Source organism: Oryx dammah, unplaced genomic scaffold (assembly GCF_014754425.2).
Source record: "Oryx dammah isolate SB20612 unplaced genomic scaffold, SCBI_Odam_1.1 HiC_scaffold_27, whole genome shotgun sequence".
Classification (NCBI taxonomy): Eukaryota; Metazoa; Chordata; class Mammalia; order Artiodactyla; family Bovidae; genus Oryx; species Oryx dammah.
In genome coordinates, this window is record NW_024070211.1 from 82,388,104 (window position 1) to 82,410,770 (window position 22,667).

At 37.9% G+C, this 22,667-nt stretch overlaps 1 protein-coding gene across 2 annotated transcripts in view; it reads left to right on the forward strand.

Annotated features, from left to right (window-relative positions):
- The window catches only part of ARHGAP15 (Rho GTPase activating protein 15), a 704,757-nt gene that overhangs the window by 92,210 nt on the left and 589,880 nt on the right, over positions 1–22,667 (forward strand). For both annotated transcript variants that reach the window (XM_040228227.1, XM_040228226.1), the window contains exons 3-4: positions 1,903–1,971; positions 19,911–19,972. In XM_040228227.1, coding sequence (XP_040084161.1) covers positions 1,903–1,971; positions 19,911–19,972 — 131 coding nt within the window. The remainder of the gene's footprint in view (positions 1–1,902; positions 1,972–19,910; positions 19,973–22,667) is intronic.

A 22,667-nucleotide genomic window follows, 5' to 3' on the forward strand; every position in this document is an offset into this window, starting at 1 on the left:
CCTTGGACTGCAAAGAGATCAAACCAGTCAATCCTAAAGGAAATCAATCATGAATATTCATGGAAGTACTGATGCTGAAGCTGAAGCTCCAGTACTTTAGTCACCTGTTGTGAGGAGCTGACTCATTAGAAAAGACACTGATGATGGGAAAGATTGAACGCAAGACGAGAAGGGGTCGACAGAGGACGAGATGGTTGATGGCATCACTGATTCAGTGGACATGAGTTTGAGCAAGCTCCAGGAGATGGTGAAGGACAGGGAAGTCTGGCGTTCTGCAGTTCTGGGGTTACAGAGTCTGCCATGACTGAGCGACTGAACAACACCACCACCACAATCTTCGCTGGCACTGAATTGATCTTTTCAGTCTGTTTTATGTGCTGGTAAACAGAGCCAAAATCATCCAAAATTATTTTCTAGATATAGTGCTTAAAGATTCCTTACACTCATGTCTCTCTCTCTTTCTCTTCAATTTCTGTCTCTTTCTTTCTCTTCCTAATGATTTGTCCCACCACCTTCGCTTCTTTATGCAAAGTACTGGAAAATCCCTTTATAGTTAAATTGTACTATTAATGAGAGCTTTTATTTAAATTTTTAAATATGATTTTTAATTATAAATTCCTTTTTTTTTTTACTATAGAATCTGTCTATGATACTTCTTCAGGAGAAGAGATAAGGCATTTACAGAAAATTTGTTCTGAAAACACTTACTGTGTGTTTTGTATATTTATATATATATGGATAACAGCAGAAGACATGGACATTAATAGCACATTAACTCTAAAGAAGCTAAGTTTATAAACACACAGCATAAATACAAAATGTTCAATATTAAGTATTTTGTCCCAGTTACTTCTACAGCATTGCAGATCCCTCTGAAACATAGAGGTGTAAAACAATGATTTTTTTTTTTTTTTTTTTTTGCTGATGGAATCTGGTCAAAAATTCAGAAAAAGCACAATAGGAGTTGCTACTGCAGTGTTTGATATCTCTACTGAGAAGGCCTGAAAGCTGTGGGGATTCAATGCCTAGAAGAAGGAATCATGAAGATATTTTTTGTTCACATGGCCAGTGGCTGATGTTGGCTGTCTGCTGGAAACTCACCTAGTCTCTCAGCTAAAAACTGGTCTCTCTGAATGGGCCAGTTCGGGCTTCCTCCCAACATGGTGACTTTTTTTCTTTTTAACAAAAAAACAGCAAATGTATTATTCAATATCCAGTATCACACTGCAACACTACCTAGAGACCTCATCTTCCTTCCTTACCTGTCCCCAAGGGTACACCTGAAATGGAAAAAAATAAAAGTAAACCCAGATCTCAGCTCCTTCTCTGGAAGAAGGGGTGTTGGCCTTGGGAGCCCCTTTCTGCAGGTCCCAGCAGGCAGGAGAATGATCCTTCCTGTGCCCAGAGAACTGGGCTCCAGCCTTCAACAACAGAAAGAACATTCAAACAGGAGCAGAGCCGTTTCTGCAGAGGAGGATGATTTGGGAGGGTTCCAAGAGAACAAGTGGGGAGTGAATGGTATTTTTATACCCTAATATTTGGAGTCATATATGTCACTTCTGCCATGCATTCTGGTTAAAACATGTATAAAGGTCCACCCAAGTTCAAAATGAAACAGCATACACCCCACCATTTGATAGGAAGGCTATCAAGGTCAAAGGGTAAGGAGACCACATGGAATATGAGATATCATTGCAGCCAGCCATCTTTGAGTACACCTTTTATCCAAATTAGTTAATGTCCAAAACATTTACTTCCCATTTAAATTTACTTTATTCACCTTTTGAATGAATTTGAATATGGTAATTTTCATGTGCACTGTTATAAAATTATGCTCTTTTATTTAAAGTTTTTTTTAAATATAAATTATATAATTGTTATCAAATGTCACTATTTTTTCAGATATCCCGGCACAGAAGAAATCATTCACAGCATGTCTTGAAAGATGTCATTCCTCCATTGGAACAATTGGTAAGTATTTCACTTCATTACTGTATTATTTTTCTACTGTCAACAAAATAAATTACCTCAGAACTCAGCAACTTAGGACAGCATATACCTCACGTTCCTTTGGGTCTGAAATTTGGGCATAAGCTAGCAGGATCCTATGGCTCAGAGTCTTTCAAAGTTTTCACTCAAAGTTTAAGCTAAAATTGTGGTAGCATCTGAAGGCTTGAATGGGGAAGAATCTGTTTTGAAGCTCGAGTACACGGCTGTTGGCACGATTCGTTCCTTTGAGGCCTTTGGCCAGAGGCTTCTCTTCCTTGCCACTTGCGTGTTTGCTTTCTTCTTCAAAGCATGCCAGCTTAGAAAGCAAGAGAGTCTGTTGCGTGCGCTCAGTCACTTCAGTCACGTCTGACTTTTTGTGACCCTCACGGGCGATAGCCCACCAGGCTCTTCTGTCCAGGAGATTTTCCCAGCAAGAATATTAGAGTGCGTTGCCATGCTCTGTTCCAGGAGATCTTCCTGATGCAGAGATTGAACCCAAGTCTCCTGCATTGCAGGCAGATTCTTTACCACTTGAGCCTCAGGGAAGCACCAGAGAGTCTGTTAGTAAGGTGAAAAATAGAATCTTTTGCAACCTAATCATAGAAGTGATATCCCATCAGTTTTGCTACATTCTCTTGGTCACTAAATTCAGTCTATACTTAAGGAGGAGGGATTACAGAAGAGTGTGAGTAACAGGTGGTAGTGGTGATTTAGTTGCTAGGTTGTGTCCCACTTTTTGTGACCCTATGGACTGTAGCCTGCCAGGCTCCTCTGTCCATGGGATTTCCCAGGCAAGAATACTGGAGTGGGTTGCCATTTCCTTCTCCAGTGAAGTAAAGGTTATCAGGCACCTACTGCGAATTTTGACATTTTTAAGGAAAAATTAATCCCTTATCTGTAGATTCTAAGAGTGAGAGCAAGTTTTTTTTTTCCTTCTTGTTGTTTATCGTTGTATCCTAATGACAATTAAGAGTGCCTGAAACATCCTACAAAACATAAAAATAAATGAAGTAGATATAAATAACTTATAGATATCTTAGCGATATCTTCAATTCAGTTCAGTTCATTTGCTCAGTCGTGTCCAACTCTTTGTGACCCCATAAACCACAGCACACCAGGCCTCCCTGTCCATCACCAACTTCCAGAGTCCACCCAAACCTATGTCCATTGAGTCGGTGATGCCATCCAACCATCTAATCCTCTGTAGTCCCCTTCTTCTACTGCCCTCAATCTTTCCCAGCATCAGGGCCTTTTCAAACGAGTCAGCTCTTCGCATCAGGTGGCCAAAGTATTGGAGTTTCAGCTTCAAAATCAGTCCTTCCAATGAACACCCAGGACTGACCTCCTTTAGGATGGACTGGTTGGATCTCCTTGCAGTCCAAGGGACTCTCAAGGGTCTTCTCCACCACCACAGTTCAAAAGCATCAACTCTTAGCGCTCAGCTTTCTTTATAGTCCAACTCTCCATTTATACATGACCACTGGAAAAACCACAGCCTTGACTAGATGGACCTTTGTTGGCAAAGTAATGTCTCTGCTTTTTAATATGCTAAGTTGGTCATAACTTTTCTTCCAAGGAGCAAGCGTATTTTTATTTCATGGCTACAGTCACCATCTGCAGTGATTTTGGAGCCCAGAAAAATAAAGTCAGCCACTGTTTTCACTTTTTCCCCATCTATTTGCCATGAAGTAATGGGACCGGATACCATGATCTTAGTTTTCTGAATGTTGGGCTTTTTTTTAATATAAATTTATTTATTTTAATTGGAGGTTAATTACTTTACAATATTGTATTGGTTTTGCCATACATCAACATGAATCCGCTACAGGTATACACGTGTTCCCCATCCTGAACACCCCTCCCTCCTCCTTCCCCTTACCATCCCTCTGGGTCATGCCAGTGCACCAGCCCCAAGCATCCAGTATCATGCATTGAACCTGGACTGGCGATTCGTTTCATATATGATATTACATGTTTCAATGCCATTCTCCCAAATCATCCCACCCTCTCCCTCTCCCACAGAGTCCAAAAGACTGTTCTATACATCTGTGTCTCTTTTGCTGTCTCGAATACAGGGTTATCGTTACCATCTTTCTAAATTCAATATATATGCGTTAGTATACTGTATTGGTGTTTTTCTTTCTGGTTTACTTGAATGTTGAGCTTTAAGCCAACTTTTTTACTCTCCTTTTTCACTTTCATCAAGAGGCTCTTTAGTTCTTCTTCACTTTCTACCATAAGGGTGGTGTCATCTGCATATCTGAGGTTATTGATATTTCTCCTGGCAATCTTGATTCCAGCTTGTGCTTCCTCCAGCCCAGCATTTCTAATGATGTACTCTACATGTAAGTTAAATAAGCAGGGTGACAATATATAGCCTTGATGTACTCCTTAAAAACACATAAACACAAACTTTTTGATATGTAACTTTCTTTTTATTAATGATCTCCTTTTTGATAAATACGATGCCCCCTTTCTCCTTGCTTATCTTTCTTGTACTTCATATTAGTCAACATGCTTCCAGTTCAAAATGATTTTTTTTCTTGGCTCAGTTCTATGATTTTCTTCACTTGGCATGTTTTAGGTCACTTATGTCCACTCTAGCTAATTGCTTCATTGTTCTGTTTTACTTCAGAATAAAAAATTCTTTAAAATATTGTCTACCTTAATGTCCCTAATTTCTCCCCTCCTTTTACTTCTTGCAGCAACTCCATTTGGGCATTTATCCCAACCACTCACTTCTTAACGAGGTCATATGTTACTTTCATGTTACTAAAGTTCATACCAACACGGGCACATGTTGGTAAAGTTTTGGTTTTCTCCTTAGAACATACATCTCAGAATTTAATCCAATTAATAACTTTTTGGAAACATTTTCCTCACATGACTACCAGGAAACTGCTGTCTTTTGGATATCCAAATAATTAAGTGGCCACTGACTTTCCATCTCCTTTGCTGGTTCTCATTCATCTTGGAGATCAACTCTTAACTTTTCTTCTTTCTGTCTACATTTATTCACTAAGGAATCTCATTTCAGTGTTGTTGTTTCATATACTATGTTACACTAACCACTTCTAATATTCAGTCTTCAGGATTGCCCTTGTCATTGCCCTAAACTACAATACTGTACATTGTGGCATTTTCATTTATATGTCTATATCTCAAATTTAACATCCAAAAGTAATTCTGATTTCCCTGCAAACCTGCTTCTCCCAGTCTTCTCCATTTCACAGGATGTAACTCCATTCTTCTAGGTCCTACAGTCAAAACTGTTAGTCATCTTTGACTTTTGTTTATTTCATTACATAAACTAAAACATCAAAGAACCCCATTTACTCTGTCTTTAAAATCCACCTAGAATCATTTCACTTTCTCCCGCCTTTATGCTATGTCATTCATCTCCTAGTTTATTATGTGTGTATGCTTTAGTTGCTCGGTTATGTCCAACTCTTTGAGACCCCATGGACTGTAGCCCACCAAGCTTCTCTATCCATGGAATTTTCCAGGCAAGAATACTGGAGTGGGTTGCCATTTCCTTCTCCAAGGGATCTTTCCAACCCAGGGATCGAACCTCAGCCTCCTGCATTGCTGGCAGATTCTTTACTGCCTGAGCTACCAGAGAAGACTTTGGGCTTCCCTGGCTCATATGGTAACGTTTATTATAATGCCTTCCTAATGGATGTATCTACTTTCACTCTTGCTTTCTATTTTTTTTAATTTTTGATACAATAGCTATCGTGAGATTGTTAAAATGTAAGTTAGTTGATGTCACGCTTTGGCTTAAATACCTCTCTGATTTCCAGTGTCTCCAGGGTAAAACCTGAAAGAGATGAAGTTACTTAGCAGATTCTACAGACCCAGCCATCTCTGTGCTTCACCCTTTCCTCTCTTCTCCTGACACTCTGCTCCAGCCAAGATGACCTCTTTACTTTCTCCTTAGGGCCATTTCACCTGCTCTTTGTTCTGTCTGGTACAGAATAGTTCATTTGACACCCAGAAATTTGTAAGCCTTGTTCCTTCCTTTTCATTGCATCTCTGTTCAAGTATCACCTTTTAAAATAGCTCTTCTCTAGTCTCCCCTAAATATAAATGAACAAATTAAGAAAACCACCATTTCTGTCCACACTCCTTTTCTCTTACCCTAATTTAATTTTCTCCGTACAGCTTATCACCATGCGGTATACTCTACATTTTCTTTTTGTTTCTCATCTCCTTAGAGTGTTCTGTGGGAGCAGGCCTGTTGTTGCCTATGTTTAGATCTTGATTCCCATGATTATAATAACTGTAAGAACGTAATAAAATTTCAGTAAATGTGTGTTAACTGAATGCACAAATGAGATAGTTATGAGATAAATGAGATAGTTAATGACTTTTTTTTTTTTTTACTTCCAGGCTTATAATACACCGATGCATACTTGTGTATTTTCTCTTCATTATCTCATCATATATCTTGAAATGTTACTTAGTCAATTGTTCTAGTGTATCTTAGGGTCACTCTAGATGTGAAATATTCCAAGTTGAACCCATCATCACCTTCTTCTCAAACTGACTTCTATTTCCATTGACCCTATCATTATTTTTTATACTTACTTAAAAGAACAAGTTACCTCTTTTTAATAGAGAAGACACTTTTAAAATTTTTGTTCACATTTAATTTTAATTTTTTTTAGTTTATATTGGAGTGTAGTTGATTAACAATGTTGTGTTAGCTTCAAATGTATAGCAAAATGATTCAGGTATATCTATATATTCTTTTTCAAATTATTTTTCCATTTAGGTTATTGCAGAATATTAATCAGCATTCCCTGTGCTATATATATAGAAGGTCCTTGTTAGTTATCTAGTTTATATATAGTAGTGTGTACATGGGGCTTCCCAGGTGGTGCTAGTGGTAAAGAAGCCTCCTGCCAATGCAGGTGACATAAGAGACTGGGTTCCACCCCGGGTCAGGAAGATCCCCTGGAGAAGTGCATGGCAGCCTATTCCAGTATTCTAGCCTAGATAATCCTATAGACGGAGGAGACTGGCAGGCCATACAGTCCCTTGGGTTGTAAAGAATCGAACACGACTGAAGCGATTTAGCACACACACAGTGTGTACATGTTAATCCCAAATTCCTAATCTACCATATCCCTGTTAGTAGTAAACATTTATCTAGGCTGAGAACACATTTTCTCCGGATCCTTTATTTACTCTATGACCCTTCATGTAAGTCGACATTTTCTGAAGTGTTTTCTCCAGAGTGGGTGTGATGGTCCCATCTTTCTTCCATATGTGCAGGCACACGTTCCCCAGGCCCTTCAGTGCTCTGGCCTCATCCCGCTGTATTCCACCACACCTCTCCCACTGACTCTGCAGTAATTCCACACCAGTCTTCTTTAAATAGCAGCTTCATTATTTCATTCTCCTAGTCACAACTTTCAGCAGCTTCCTATTTTCTATAGCATCAAGTCTATAGACTTTCTCACAGCCCTGATTTACCTTATTTATTATCTACTGCCAACTACATACCCTCAAGCCAGCAATAGTAACATGATTAAGACACAACTCTTACCCTGAAGGAGCTCAGATTTTCTGTAACAATTATAGTTCCTTCATCTCAACACTCTTTTGTGTTGTCCACTCTTATTTCATGGGTAATAGGCTTGTTCCATGGCTAGACTATAAATGCTTTTTAGTTAGGGGTCATGACTTGTATTTTCTTTATTATATCATACTTCCCCTTACATTGTTTCTGGCACTACTGTTTGTAAAAGACACACATGTCAATTGGTTTAATAATAAGATATTAAAGATTTATTAAAATAATATCATTGATTTCAGAGATTAATACCTATATGACTACTAATCATAGTGAAAGACATTTTTAAAATTTAATTAGATATAACAATAGCTTGTTTTCAAAATTGACCACTTAGGTTTCAACTTAGAGAACATTTTCCCTGGAAAGTATTTCTTTGATTCCTCAACTTTGAATCAGGTAGCCCTTCTTTATTCTGCCTTTCTGTAGCAGCTTTCCTTGCCTCTATCTCTAAATTGACTCTATCTCTGATCACATTGAAATTGCCTGTTTTCTTTAATATCTCTCTTACTGCATTGCAAGGTATCTGAGGGGAGAGCTATACTTCACTTACTGTTTTATTATTAAAACTTCATGGAAGACCTGGCACAGTATAGCTATACAGTGAATAGAAAAGTAATGGTGTTTCTTTTGTATACATTCGCCTTACAGAACAAATAAAGTACATATAAATAAAATGCTTTAAGTATATCACATGCAAATGTCTCTCTGAAGTGTTTGATGAAACATGGCAAAAGTTAAACTGAAAATGAAGCTATATGAGTGTGTGTACATAATATAAATATGTATGAAATTATATGTAATTTTATATGTGCGAATATATATGAGATTATATTTTTAAAATGCCATAAACTTTCAAATTTTTACATGATTTGTGTATTAATTATGAATTAAAAATTAAAATTATGGTTATTACTTAAATTTAACCAATAACTAATGGTACACTTTTGCTATGCCTATATATAAAGCATAGGCTAATATTGAAAGAATTAAAATATTCCAGAAACAGTTTTCTTAATGTACCTTCCTAACTTCAAGGTTATTTGTTGGTATGTTGGCTGGTAGTTATATGCCTTGACTCTGCAGCCTCAATTCTCAATAAATTAAACTTATTTTTAAAAGATCTCAAATTATGGATAATGTAACTGAGAAAAAATATATCTATATGCTTAATACGCTATTCTAGATCAGATAAACTTGGAAAAGTGGCATTGGGAACTACCCTAGATAAAAGGAAAAAAACAGTAATTTGTTGATCTCTTTAGCTTTCAGTCTCTGTAAATCTCTTTCCCTGCATTTCTACTCAATCTCTCTGTTCACACACACACACACACACACACACACACACACACACACACACACACAAGCTCTAAAAACTCTACTGGAACTACCAACTAATCTACTTTCTATGCCTGCATTGGGGTTCCCTGGATCCTTTCTATGAGTACTAATTAAGCTCTCATTCTCCCTTGTGAACAGAGGTTAGAATCAATTTTTATTCATCAGTCTCTACTTGAATTAAATTGCTTGTTTAATGTTATTTTAAAGATAGAAATGTTTACATTTTCCCTACAAGTCTTAACTTATGAACTACTCCATTATGATAGACAATGAGAAAATAATCACCAATTCCTTCTAACAACAAGTTTGTATTGATTTTTAATTATCCATTACTATTTACATCAAAACTTGAATTATTTTTCCAGAACCTATAAAGCTGCTTTTATATTTGCCTAATAACACTGTATACTTATTTTTAACCTAGATTCAAATATTTTTTCCACAGTCTGACATGTTCCTTCCTTCCATCTCTACATCTCTTTCTTTCCCCCAACCCTGCCTCAGGGTTGCTTCTGTAGTCATCCGTAAGTTCGTGCAGTGGCTTTCCTGGCCAATACCTACCAGGATGAGCTACCATATATAAAATGACATGTACCAAAACACTTTAGAAAACAGCAAAATCCTTTAAGTAGATGTTATTACTCATTATTTTTACCATCTGGATCTTTGAGCTTATTTATAGCCCACATTTTGTGCTAAAAATCTCATTTCCTTTATCTCTCATATTTAGAAATTCTTTGAACATTATCTAGCAATCATGAGAGCCTTTGGCCTTAAGCATAACTGACCAAAAGTATCCCATTCCACCCACTCCTTTTGGAGGAAAATAATTCACTTTCTGAGAGTGGAGTCTGCTATGGTGGGTGATCCCCTAGAAGCTGTCACCCTTCAGTAACCATAATTTACCACTTAACTTCCCCTTTAAAAAAGAAGTTGCAATCAACATGTTTAAACAGCAACATAATGCATTTCTTTTGAATACTGGCAAAAATATATTCCTAGTTGGAGCCTGAAATCTCAGGGTACAAACTACCCAGTTCACTGACAGCTGACGTCACTTGGTATGCAAATCCATATGCTATCAATGCAAGAGACTAAATTATTTTCTGAGAAGCTGTGTTGTTTCTTAACCAGCTCTGTAACACAGTGAAGATTTTAAACATGAAACGTCAAATGTACTAATATGTGTTTGTTTCCTGATCTTGTATATTTCACGTTATAACTCTTTGTGAGACCTAATTATTTTCAGGGCATTTCCCCTTTTTCCTTTAATGAAATATTCAAGAAAAATAACCCTGTTTATAGCATGTTAAATCTTTATCATCTTTATGTTTATAAAAAGTGTATAAGGAATGTCTGGGGATAACCCTGCAGGAGTCAAAAGCCTGTGGCAGGTTTTAGAGAATCATCTGCTGCCTCCTGAGCTGGAAGGATTTGCAGGCCAGAGCTCAGGAAGTTGCCATGCTTGAGGGCAAAGCAGGCTTTTGCAGATAAACCTTAAGTCACAGATTCTACCTTTTGGAGCCAGATATCATTTTGTGGATTAATTAATACTTGTGAGGGCTTTAAGGATGAAAGACATTGTGAGCATACAACATTTCTTATGTTAAAACAAAGGACAGCCTCTTTGGGGGGAATCATTCTATTGATTAGGCTGTGCTTTCCTTAAATTGCAAAAAAAAAAAAAAAAAACTACCAAAAGCTCTTTAATCTTTCAAAATTCTACTTTGTTAAGATAAAAATTAGGTTTTTGGAAAAAGCACTCTCCCAAATCTTCAAGATGGTAGTATATTAATAATGCTATATAATTTAAGAACCCTTATACAAACCATCTCCAAGTTTTCATTGCTTTATGTGTCCTTCCTTTACTCAAACAAGAGTGTTTTTTATTTTTTTATTTATTTTCATTTACAAAATGTTATCAGCATACAGATTTTACAGTGTTATGTAGGAGTGTGTTAACGCCAATATTTGTTGAGGCCATCCCTGTGCTAGGTTTGGGTGTGATATGATATGCTAAATAGTCATGTCCTTTTCTGGAGGGCCTGTCAGTCCAGGGTTGAAGAGAAATATTAAACAAAGAAAGTCATAATTCTATAAATGTAAATTACACAACATACTATGACAGCAGACAAACAAGTTTCTATGAGAGAGGGAGAGCCTACTTTGGATTAAGTATTTATAATAGCACAATTTGAAAGAGCCATTTAAACTGAGATTTACAGAGTGAATAAAGTTTGTTAAGCAAATAACTGGAAGGATGCTGCAAACAGAGGACTAGCAAGTACAGAGGTCTAGAAGACAGAACAAAGTTGTTATATTGGAAAAACTGCATGAATGCTGCACTGACTAGAAAAGAAAGAAAGAAAGTGAAGTCGCTCAGTCACGTCTGACTCTTTGTGACCCTATGGACTATAGCCTACCAGGCTCCTCCGTCCATGGGATTTTCCAGGCAAGAATACTGGAGTGGGTTGCCATTTCCTTCTCCAGGAGATCTTCCCAACCCGGCTATTGAACCCGGGTCTCCCGCATTGTAGGCAGATGCTTTACCGTTTGAGCCACTAGGAAAGTGGCAGACTGACTAGGGATATAAATCTGGAAATGTGAGTAGAGGGAGACAGTTCTCAGATAATGGTAAGGAGTTCAGAAGCCATTAAAATACAAAAACAGATTACAATAACTTTTCCCATCAAGGCCTACATTTGAAATTCACTTAACTCTACAGTAGAGAAGAACATTCATACAACAATGAAAAAGGTTATTAACATTGAGCAATCTTGTCTTCCCTATTGCCTTGACCAAAACTAGTTATAACAAAACAATTGAATTATGCTAATAAATTTCCCAGACAGTAACCAAGAAGGCCATTCTCACTGAATCCCAAAAACAGTTAAAGAAAGAACACCATATTTGCATCAATGGCACAAAGAAATAGAATTCAGGAAAGAGAGAAAAAAGGAAGGGAAAGGAGATGCCTTTGTATAGGAAAAGCTCCAAAGACTGAATTTCTTGAGACAGAAAGAAGTGCCTTCATCAGCCTGTTTCCCAAATAGAACCTGGATTTTTTTGGTGGTGACCAAATGAAACACACTGGTTACAAGATGAAAGGCTAAGGGAGTTCTTAAACATCAAATGCTAGCTTATTCAAGATGATATTTTGATGAGTTAAGGGTAAATAAATCAGAGACATGTGGGTAAAATTTCCCTTGAAATACACAGGGGTTTAAAATGATGGGGAAGTGCATTTGGCAAAACATAATATGTACTTTGCCAAACCCAACATTTGAAAACCGGTTCAAGACATTCAGCAGAACCCCAGAGCAAAAACATATTCTCTTATCCTGAGAGTAAATGAAGGAGAAAACCCATGAAAGCAATGTACAACATACACTACAGGGTATAAATAATTTGCATTCAGCAAACCATGCCTAACTTTAAGACCTGAAGTCAAGACCAGCTTTTCCTGATCTTTAAGAATGCTTAATTACTCCTTTATAGGCACCTCTCATATGACACAGCGTCATTTTTCTTCTATTCTCCTTTTCATGTAATTATTGTTTTCAACTTGAAAATTTTGGTTTACCACTTTCTAAAAGTATGCACACACTTAATTATGTATCTTTGTTACACACAGATTTTATATTTCATATCTCCAAGAGCATCATAGTTCATTTTCCAGCTATATGTAAGATGGCCCTAAAATTGAAGTGAAATGAAGTGAAGTAGCTCAGTCGTGTCCGACTCTTTGCAACCCCGTGGACTGTAGCCTACCAGGCTCCTCCCTCCAAGGAATTCTCCAGACAAGAATACTGGAGTGGGTTGCCATTTAAAATTAAGCATTTATATTTTAAATTAGTACTTTATATGATATTTAGAAAAGCTAAAATTTGAAGGTGATTTTTTTCCCTTTGTTTTTGTTTCTGTTCCACTACAAGACCACACACATGGTCAGCAGATCTGATGTAGCAAAAAAGCTAGTCAATACAGAAATAACTGGAAACTGAGAAGAAAAAAATGTAAGCAGTGAGTCCCAAAGAGGAAAGTAGAGCAAGAGAGGGAAAGCCAGTGGAGTTCTGTAGATGACTAAGTTCTAAAGATTGACTATACAGTAGGGTGATTATACCGGTTAATAAGGCTGTGTTGTACACTGAAAATTTGCTATGAGAGTTGAGCTCACATGCTTTCACCACACAAAAATTTTAAAAAGGTAACTATGTGAGGAAATGAATATGTTAAGTAGCTTGACTATAGTAATGGTTTCACTGCTGTTGTTTGTTATTGTTTAGTCACTAAGTCATGTCCAACTCTTTACAACGCCATGGACTGTAACCCTCCAGGCTCCTCTATCCATGGAATTTCCCAGGCAAGAATTTTGGAGTGGGTTGCTGTTTCCTTCTCCAGGGGATCTTCCTGACTCAGGGATCGAACACACACCTTTTGCATTGCAGGGAGATTCTTTACCACTGAGCCACCAGGGAAGCCCAAACATTTCATTATGTATATGTAAATCAAAATATCAGGTTGTACACATTAAATATATACATTTTTTATTTTAAAGATAGAAACATAAAAATAATTTTAAAAGAAAGTCAATGGAAAAAATACACAAAATTTCTATTTCTGTGAGTAGTGGAAATGTTAAGAGATTTAAAAAGGAAGAGAAACATCATTAGGGGGTAATATGATGTAACCAGATATCCTCCTTCTGTGCTTTATAATAGAAATTATCAAAAACAAGATTATCAACAAAGTACTGTGATCAATCAAAAGTTCAAAAAATATATAATGTGTCTAATTACTAAATTGGAAAAGTGTTAATGCAAAATCTGTTTGAAAATTATAGTAGCTCATGTGTGTAGTTATGGAGATTCAATACAAAGTTCTCCTAGGAAGTAGGTTAGTCATACAGAAATTTTCACAGGTTCCACTACTTTGGTGGGTTCTCTCCAGTTCAGGCCTGAGGCCTGTCTCAGTTTGGTGGATCTTAATAGATTATATGTATCAATATTATCAGTGTTTACAGAGATGATGATCCCTAGGGTTTCCTTGGTAGCTCAGTGGTCAAGAATCCTCCGCTAACGCAGGAGATGTGGGTTCCATCCATGGGTCCAGAAGTTCCCCTGGAGAAGGAAATGGCAGCCCACTCCGGTATATCTGCCTGGGAAATCCCATAGACTGAGGAGCCTACCCTCTGTGGACTGTAGTCCATAGGGTCACAAAAGAGTCAGACACAACTTGGCAACTAAACAACAACGGGATTACCTTCCATCATGAAACTTCTAAGAGTCTGCTGTATAAACTTTAAATCTGATTTATTAATTTGTAATGGTGCATATCCTGATGTTGACTATGGTGCATCACATTCTATGTGAGAGAACTGAGAAAGCTGAATTAGGAGTCAGAAGATTGCCAGTGAACACGGGAATCAGCACAAAGGAGAAAAGAGCAATCATTCACATATATCAGCAGAACGAAGGCTCGATGTTTCTGGTACTAAACATCAGTCTTTTCTCGTGAAAATGCGCTGAAAGTTTTAGATTCAACTTATTTCATTTATAAACATGTATTTCAACAAAACTCTTATAATGTACTGGTGTAGATGAACCTCTATTGTTTTCAGTTCTACTTATTTTATCTGAGAACTACGTGAGGACTTCACATAAAAAAAATTGCAGTGTCTGTAGTTACAGTTACAGTCTGGTCTTTCTGCCTGATTGTTAGCATTAATCACAGTCTGTCTTCTGCTCTCTTGCCTTGTGTCTGGCTTCCAACTTAGGCTGATAAACAGGTGCTATCTGGATATCCCGCCACCATTCATTCTTTTCATATGTATCTCAGCGCAGTTGTGTCTGCTGAGTACTCCCTCAATGCTAGCAGACTGGCTGGCATCCAATCTGGACAAATTGCTGATCTTTCCTGCCACTTAACATTAAATAGGGCTTCTGAGGAACATTGAACAAATAGCACAAGAAGCCAGATTCAGCATCTAAAGACTGGTTGATGTTTTTAAGTATACGGTTTAGGAAATGCTACAACTTTAAAGAACTTCAAGCTGGCCTGGAACTTGGCATGTGGTCTCCCAAAGTGAAAGAAAATGAACATTTCAGTTGATCAGTCGTGTCTGACTCTTTGTGACCCCATGGACTGTACCTCACCAGTTTCCTCTGTCCGTAGAATTCTCAGGCAAGATTATTGGAATGGATAGCCATTCTTTTCTCCAGGATATCTTCCCAAACCAGGGACTGAACCCAGGTCTCCCGCATTACAGGCAGATTCTTTACCATCGGACCCACCAGGGAAACACATGCCTAAACCTAAACATAATTTTGTAAATTACCAGAGGCAAGACCATCTGGTCCTAGATGACCAACATAGTCCACTGTCATTTATAGATTACTGTCCATTCAAACCATGGGATTAACATAAAAGAGGAATAAGTAATTAAAATAATTAATATGGTACCATATATAAACCCACATGCAAAATACAGAGCAATCTTCTGCTTGTCCTGATACTTCTTTTAGCTCCTATGAACCTCCTGGAATAAGTGATTTCTAGTGCCTGGAACATGAAAAAGTATTTCAAAACATGATGACAAGGAATAATAAAGTAATTAAGTGTCCATCATGGAAACTTTGCTTTTCAGCATGGGACTTGAATAATGCAGTGCTTTCAGTATAGGAAACCTGATCGGAGTTTTCTATTCCAGGACAAAAGCTCTTCTCATCTCTGAGGTAACTGGAGGCAAGTATGGTATCCAGTCTCTCCAAAAGAGGAATAGGAGTATCTTGAAATGTGATCTCACAATGATATAAACCTCAACAAGATTAAAGTTGTCCTCTTAGTCTTTGTAGGGCTTCCCCAGTGGCTTGGCGGTAAGAATCCACTTGCGATGCAGGAGACAAGGGTCGGATAGATCCCCTGGAGGAGGGCATGGCAACCCTCTCTAGTACTCTTGCCTAGAGAATCCCATGGACAGAGGGACCTGGCAGGCTGCAGCCCATAAGGTCACACAGAGTCACACATGACTGATGTGACTATGCAGCAGAAACATTAGGCTTTGCAGTCCCCTTGTGAGAAGAGCAACTGGTGTTTAGTGGAAGGGGATGTTATTTAAAAATGTACTGAAAAATGGTTGTATATCAAGTATGAAAGAAACAATGGAGAGAAATGAACAGACATGGGAATAGTTCATGATGGTGGCACATGTATATAATTACATGTAAAATATATATGCAGATACACAGATATGTAAAAATATGCAGTGTAGAAATAAATACAATAGGTAAAGTACACACTAGAAGGATTACTAGTGTCTCCCAATGACCAGGAAGGCAACTTGAACGTTAGAAGATAATATAAAAGAAGATTCCTTACCTGTTTCTCTGGGACCTCTGTGTGGACATGCCTAGCAACTCTATTGCATTGATCAAAAGCCATGAAAACTGACTCAGCCTCTTTGATGGCAATGATGCCCATTTATAGAAGCCTAATGTGAGAAATCCAGCCCCTGGCCTCAATCTCAGTTATCTTGAAAAGGTCCAGTGCATAGAGGAACATGACTTATTCAAGGAGAGAGAAATTTAAGGTATATAACTCAAGCCAGCTTATGTTGATTTCTCCCTGAAAGAGTATTAGGTTTCTACTTTCACATTTTCCTTCTCTTTTTAGACAACTGGTCATCAATAATACATCTCTGGGAACTAAATATCCACCTAGTAGACTTTTAGTGATTTTTTTCCTGGGGGGAGGCAATATTCTTAGCTAATAATGTATGCATAAAATTTTATTATGGGTTGAGAGATTTTGTAGGTTTTTGGTAGATAGAGTCAGTCTTTTGGTAACTTATTTTCATCAGGAGAAATCTTAAATAAAGTGGTAAATTTTATCTATCATTTGTTCAGTTCACTTCAGTCACTCAGTTGTGTCTGACTCTTTGTGACCTCATAGATTGCAGCACACCAGGCTTCCCTGTCCATCACCAACTCCCGGAGCTTGCTCAAACTCATGTCCAGTGAGTCAGTGATGCCATCCAGCCATCAACCATCTATTATCTGTTACACAACAAAATTTCTAAATAAAGAAGGGGACATCTTCTGTGATGCTAATTGCTCTTAAAAACATCTCTCTTCCAAATGTTTGTAGAAACTAGTGATGCCCAAAATTAATTACCAAATGTATTATATGGATTTACGGGATAGACAAATAAGATTTTCTGGTCCTAAAAGAAGAAATCATATACATTAGGACAAAAGGTGATTAAAGCAAATGAATAGACATATCTAAGTACAAAAGAGGTACCACTGAACATCATGATTCTAAAAGTTATCTAAGAGAGCTTCCTTAGATTCTTCTAGGCTTGTGAAAAATATGCTGAAATAAAAGAAATTCTCTGGAAATGTAGCTATGTGAAAAATAGTATGCTGTGATTATCATAAATCTTCATTATCTTCATTATTTTTTAAAATATATATTCATCCAATATATTTTGAAAGCTAAATATTGTGCTATGTATTGTGAATATAATAAATCAGAAAAGAACTCATTCATATCAGAGTGAGTCTTGTAAATAGCCAGTTTTTTAACTGATGACATTTTAGTGGTTTGGGAAAAGTATTAGCCGTTCAGTTATGTCTGCCTCTTTGTGACCCCATGGATCCCCTGTAGCCTGCCAGGCTCCTCTGGCCATGGAATTCTCGAAGCAAGAATATTGGGGTGGGTAGCCATTTATCTCTTCAGGAAATCTTCCTGACCCAGGTTCAACTCACTCCCAAATATCTCTTTTTTTAATCTATCGTAAGGCACACATAGTTGTTGTTGTTGTTTTTTTTTTTTTGCTTGTTTGCCTACCCAGTTTCCTATAAAAATTTAGGTAAACATTTAAGCAGCCATTCATTTATCATTCACCCACTCATTTGTTCAAACAATATTTATTATTGTAATTATTGGTGGCAGCAAGTACTCTGTCTGCTGGGAACCCTGATGTGAAAGGAAGAGTCACAGCACAGGTGCAGGTACAACCCAATAAGCCCTGTGATAGTGATGACAGCAGAAGGAAAAATGAAGATTCAGAAAAGGGCATTTAAAAGGGATTGCAGAGGAAGCATGGAAGAACTGTATAACAACAGAGATACATAATACATTCTAAAGTGGATTCAGTATATTTGGAAATTTATGTGATGACAATATGGTGGGAGAGAAGTATTGCAGTCAGGAGGAAAGCATATAGGATGGCATTGAGGGCTATGGTCGTTTGTGACTCCGAAAAGCTTACAGCATATAGTATGGGACACGGGTCAAGGTTGCTGGCAATTCACCAAGATTGAAAAGTTGCAGCGAGGGTAAGAACTAGGGATGAGAAGAGTGCAGGACTGTAAGAGGAAGATAGAAATAGGGCACTAAGAAATTAAAACATCTATTGCAGACTTTGATGGGAGTTAGTCACTCAGTTGTGTCCAACTCTTTGTGACCCCGTGAGTTGCAGCACGCCAGGCCTCCCAGTCCATCACCAACTGCCTGAGTTTACTCGAACTCACGTCCATTGAGTCGGTGATGCCATCCAGCCATCTCATTCTCTGTCGTCCCCTTCTCCTCTCACCTTCAATCTTTCCCAGCATCAGGGTCTTTTCAGATGAGTCAGCTCTTCGCATCAGGTGGCCAAAGTATTGGAGTTTCAGCTTCAACATCAGTCCTTCCAGTGAATATTGGACTGATTTCCTTTAGGATGGACTGGTTGGATCTCCTTGCTGTTCAAAGGACTCTCAAAAGTCTTCTCCAACACGACGGTTCAAAAGCATCAATTCTTCGGTGCTCAGCTTTCTTTATAGTCCAACTCTCACATCCATATAGGACTACTGGAAAAACCATAGCTTTGAATAGACGGGCCTTTGTTGGTAAAGTAATGTCTTTGCTTTTTAATATGCTCTCTAGCTTGATCATAACTTTTCTTCCAAGGAGTAAGCGTCTTTTAATTTCATGGCTGCAGTCACCATCTGTGACTGGGATGTCACTGCATCTCAACTTACATTCTGTATATATTTACCCTGCTGCTGCTGCTAAGTTGCTTCAGTCGTGTCCGACTCTGTGCAACCCCATAGACGGCAGCTCACTAGGCTCCTCTGTCCCTGGGATTCTCCAGGCAAGAACACTGGAGTGGGTTGCCATTTCCTTCTCCAATGCATGAAAGTGAAAAGTGAAAGTGAAATCACTCAGTCGTGCCCAACTCTTAGCGACCCCACAGACTGCAGCCTACCAGGCTCCTCCGTCCATGGGATTTTCCAGGCAAGAGTACTGGAGTGGGGTGCCATTGCCTTCTCTGATATATTTACCCTAGAACTCCACAAAAATCTCTGTGGAGTGATAAGGAACAGTTGAATCTCTCTTAAGCAATATGCAGTTACATTAACAGTGAAAGCCAATAAATACAAATAGGAAAGGAAGCAAGCCCACCCCATGGAGGAAGATAATGAGATAATGCTGCTACAGTATTTCTTGGTAGCTAGCTGAACAAAATGCATGAAATATCAGGGTTTTAAATGTTCTTCCAGTTTAACCAGCTACCTAGTTCTATTGAATTGTTTGCTCTCACTGGCCTCAGCAGGTATATGGAAGGGGAAGTAGAAATGAGGGGTGAAAAGGAGGAACTTTTCCAAGGATGATAAGCAAAATTAAGGAAGGCGTTAAATTTATCTTTGTTTTATCATTTTTAATCAATTTTGTAAGGAAGTGACTTCAATGCCCAGAAGGAAGTGTGAGTAAAGGTATATCACTATTCAACAAATCATTCACATTACTCTTTGTAATATTTCTTTTGGATACTTAACATCTTGTAATGACTATGATCTTGCAGGCACTTCCCATAAGCTATATATGCATTATTGATAAAGTTCTATGACTGGAAACTTCCATCACTGCAGAGACTGTTGGAAAGCATAGGTTCATTCAAACTAATAATGTGTATGAGTTTGTCACAGTTTTAATATGTGCATTCTTCTTGCAGATGGTTGAAAAAGAAGGTTATCTTCAAAAAGCTAAAATTGCAGATGGAGGAAAGAAACTAAGGTAATAAAGTTTTTTAAAATTCACTTTTATGTAAGTATGCTAGTTTTCCATCTCCTCAATTTGTGTTGCTGTTATTGTTTAGAAAGGTAGGCCCTATGGTGTAGGACTAGAATATTCCTCTCTGTTATCACTAAGGTCAACATTATTTTTAATGTAACTATAGGTTTTCAACAAAGCACTACATTTTAGTTTATTGCACAGACTATTAATGAAGTGCTTCATGACCCTCTAAAATTTGAAATTAAAAAAATATGCAAAGAAATAAGAAGGTAGGTCTTAATTTCTGTGATTAACAGAATAGAGGATGAAGGGACTCATTTTGCAGTGTAAAAAATCTCCTATAATACATTGAGAGCATAATTTTTTGAAGGATGGAGGATTTGAGATACATTTGTTGCTCAGTAAAAATCATTTGAGAAAGAAAAATGAGAGAAAAATATCACCTGTTAGATAAAAAGTTGGAAGTTGCTGCATTTGGAGATGAGAGTGACACAGAGTAGGTGAGAGAAATTAGACAATGCAGGAAGAATTTCCTTAGGCGACAGGAAGAAAAAACTTCAATAATAAAAAATGAGGTTGATAGGAGGGTAGTCAAAGATGCTACATATTGTTTTTAATGTATGGGCTATTTAGAAGTAAACATCTCTATTTTAGAATGTCCCCTATTTCTCATGTAAGTCTTATTATATACTTAATTTTGTGATAAGTTAAATGCAAACTGCAAAGGTATGTAGAAAGTACTCACAGTGGGAGACAAAGCATTTATTCATGACTATATAATTAACAATTAAAATCATAAAGGATAAATGTACTAATTAGCTACACAATGGGACACTTATTAATTGTATAATATAGTTTATTACTGGGATGGAACTCTGGCCAACACTAGAAAATGGAGTATGTTATTGTTTGCCTGCTATAATGGAGTAAGTATATATTTATTTAAAATAAGTAAAATTGGAGAAAACTATCATCCATAATTCCACTACTTAAAATAACTCTCAGTTTTAAAGAACAAATTCTATTTTCCACCCATATTGTGTAAGATTTTAAAAGCTCTTAAACAGTTTTTAAAATATTGTGTTTTATTCTGGGGCAAACAGGGCCTTCAACCTTCTTCTAGACTACTTTTCTGCAATATCTCTGCAGCCACTCTCCCTTGAAGGATCAAGGAGGGAGAGACACAGGAGACAAGATCAAATGTAATATTGTTTTCAAAGACTCATCTAGTCCAGGCTCCAGTGGAAAACCTGACAAAGTGTTAAGTTCTGAAAGGGCAGTAGGGATTCTTTGACTAACCCAACCTAGTGCCAGTTTTCCCCTGGACTTCACTGCCAGGTATATTAGCCCGTGGAAGCAGTGTGGAGGGTGCAGCCATAAGCCTTCCCAGAATAAACCAAAGCCCTTTCTCACCTTACCAGCTATGTGGACATCATATCCAAAGGATAGAAAAGGGCTTGTCAAAGTTACCACTTCAGCCTTTCCCTGGGGCTTTGTAGGAAGGAGGAGGTGATAGCTTTGGTAGGTCTTAGACCCCAGCCTCATGCAAGGAAGAGGAGGAGATCCTAAAAGGGATTCCAAGCAAATTTTGTACAGTGTCCTTGCCCATAGCCCTCCATAATCCATTCTTGTAAAATGTTTTCCTAGAAGGTGGTGTCAAGAAAAATGAAAGGGGCAGAACCAGGCCTTTTCCCTCACCAGCTCGCATGAACAAGATATTTTTAGGTAGCTTCAATCAGTGTGTATACCATTTTGTATTTGTTTTGTTTGTTTGTTTAACCAGTTTACATACCATTTATGTGTTCTAGCTTAAATTCATACAAACATTAGTTTGTACTACGTTTCATTGTTATTTCAATCATCTTACATGGAATTATGCATTCTTTCAGCTTTTTTTCATTTAAAATTATATAGATTTTAGTTTTCCTTTCTGTTTTTAACCTCAGGTGCACAAATTGAGTTGATTATCCTCTTCAGTGTGTGACCTTGTATTATCATCTTTCTGGGCAAGACTCCTAGCTGGGTTTACTGTATTCTCAGTCTCTATTCCTCGCTTCAATCCTCTGTAGAATGTGTGTTCCTCAAATCCAGTCTCCATATATTTATTTGGCTATATGTGTGCCATACTAGACAACAGCATGTAAGTGAATATGCTCTAAATTGCAGAAGTCTTTTGGGTTATAGAGGCTTCCATGATGGCTCAGCAGTAAAGAATCTGCCTGCAATGCAGGAGAGGCAGGAGACACGGGAGACATGAGTTCAATCCCTGGGTCAGGAAGATCCACTGGAGGAGGAAATGCAACCCACTTACTATATTCTTGCCTGAAAACACCCCATGGACAGAGGAGCCTCACGTGCTACAGTCCATGAGGTCGCAAAGAAACAGACATGACTGAGAGAATGAGCGCTTTGGGCTATAAGCCTTATTCTGTTTTGTATTACTTTCATTCAACATTAGTCAGTATTAGCGTTATCTATCTACAGCTGTATACTTCAGTTCAGTTCAGTTCAGTCGCTCAGTCGTGTCCGGCTCTTTGCGACCCCATGAATTGCAGCACGCCAGGCCTCCCTGTTCATCGCCATCTCCCGGAGTTCACTCAGACTCGCGTCCATCGAGTCAGGGATGCCATCCAGCCATCTCATCCTCTGTCATCCCCTTCTTCTCCTGCCCCTAATCCCTTCCAGCATCAGAGTC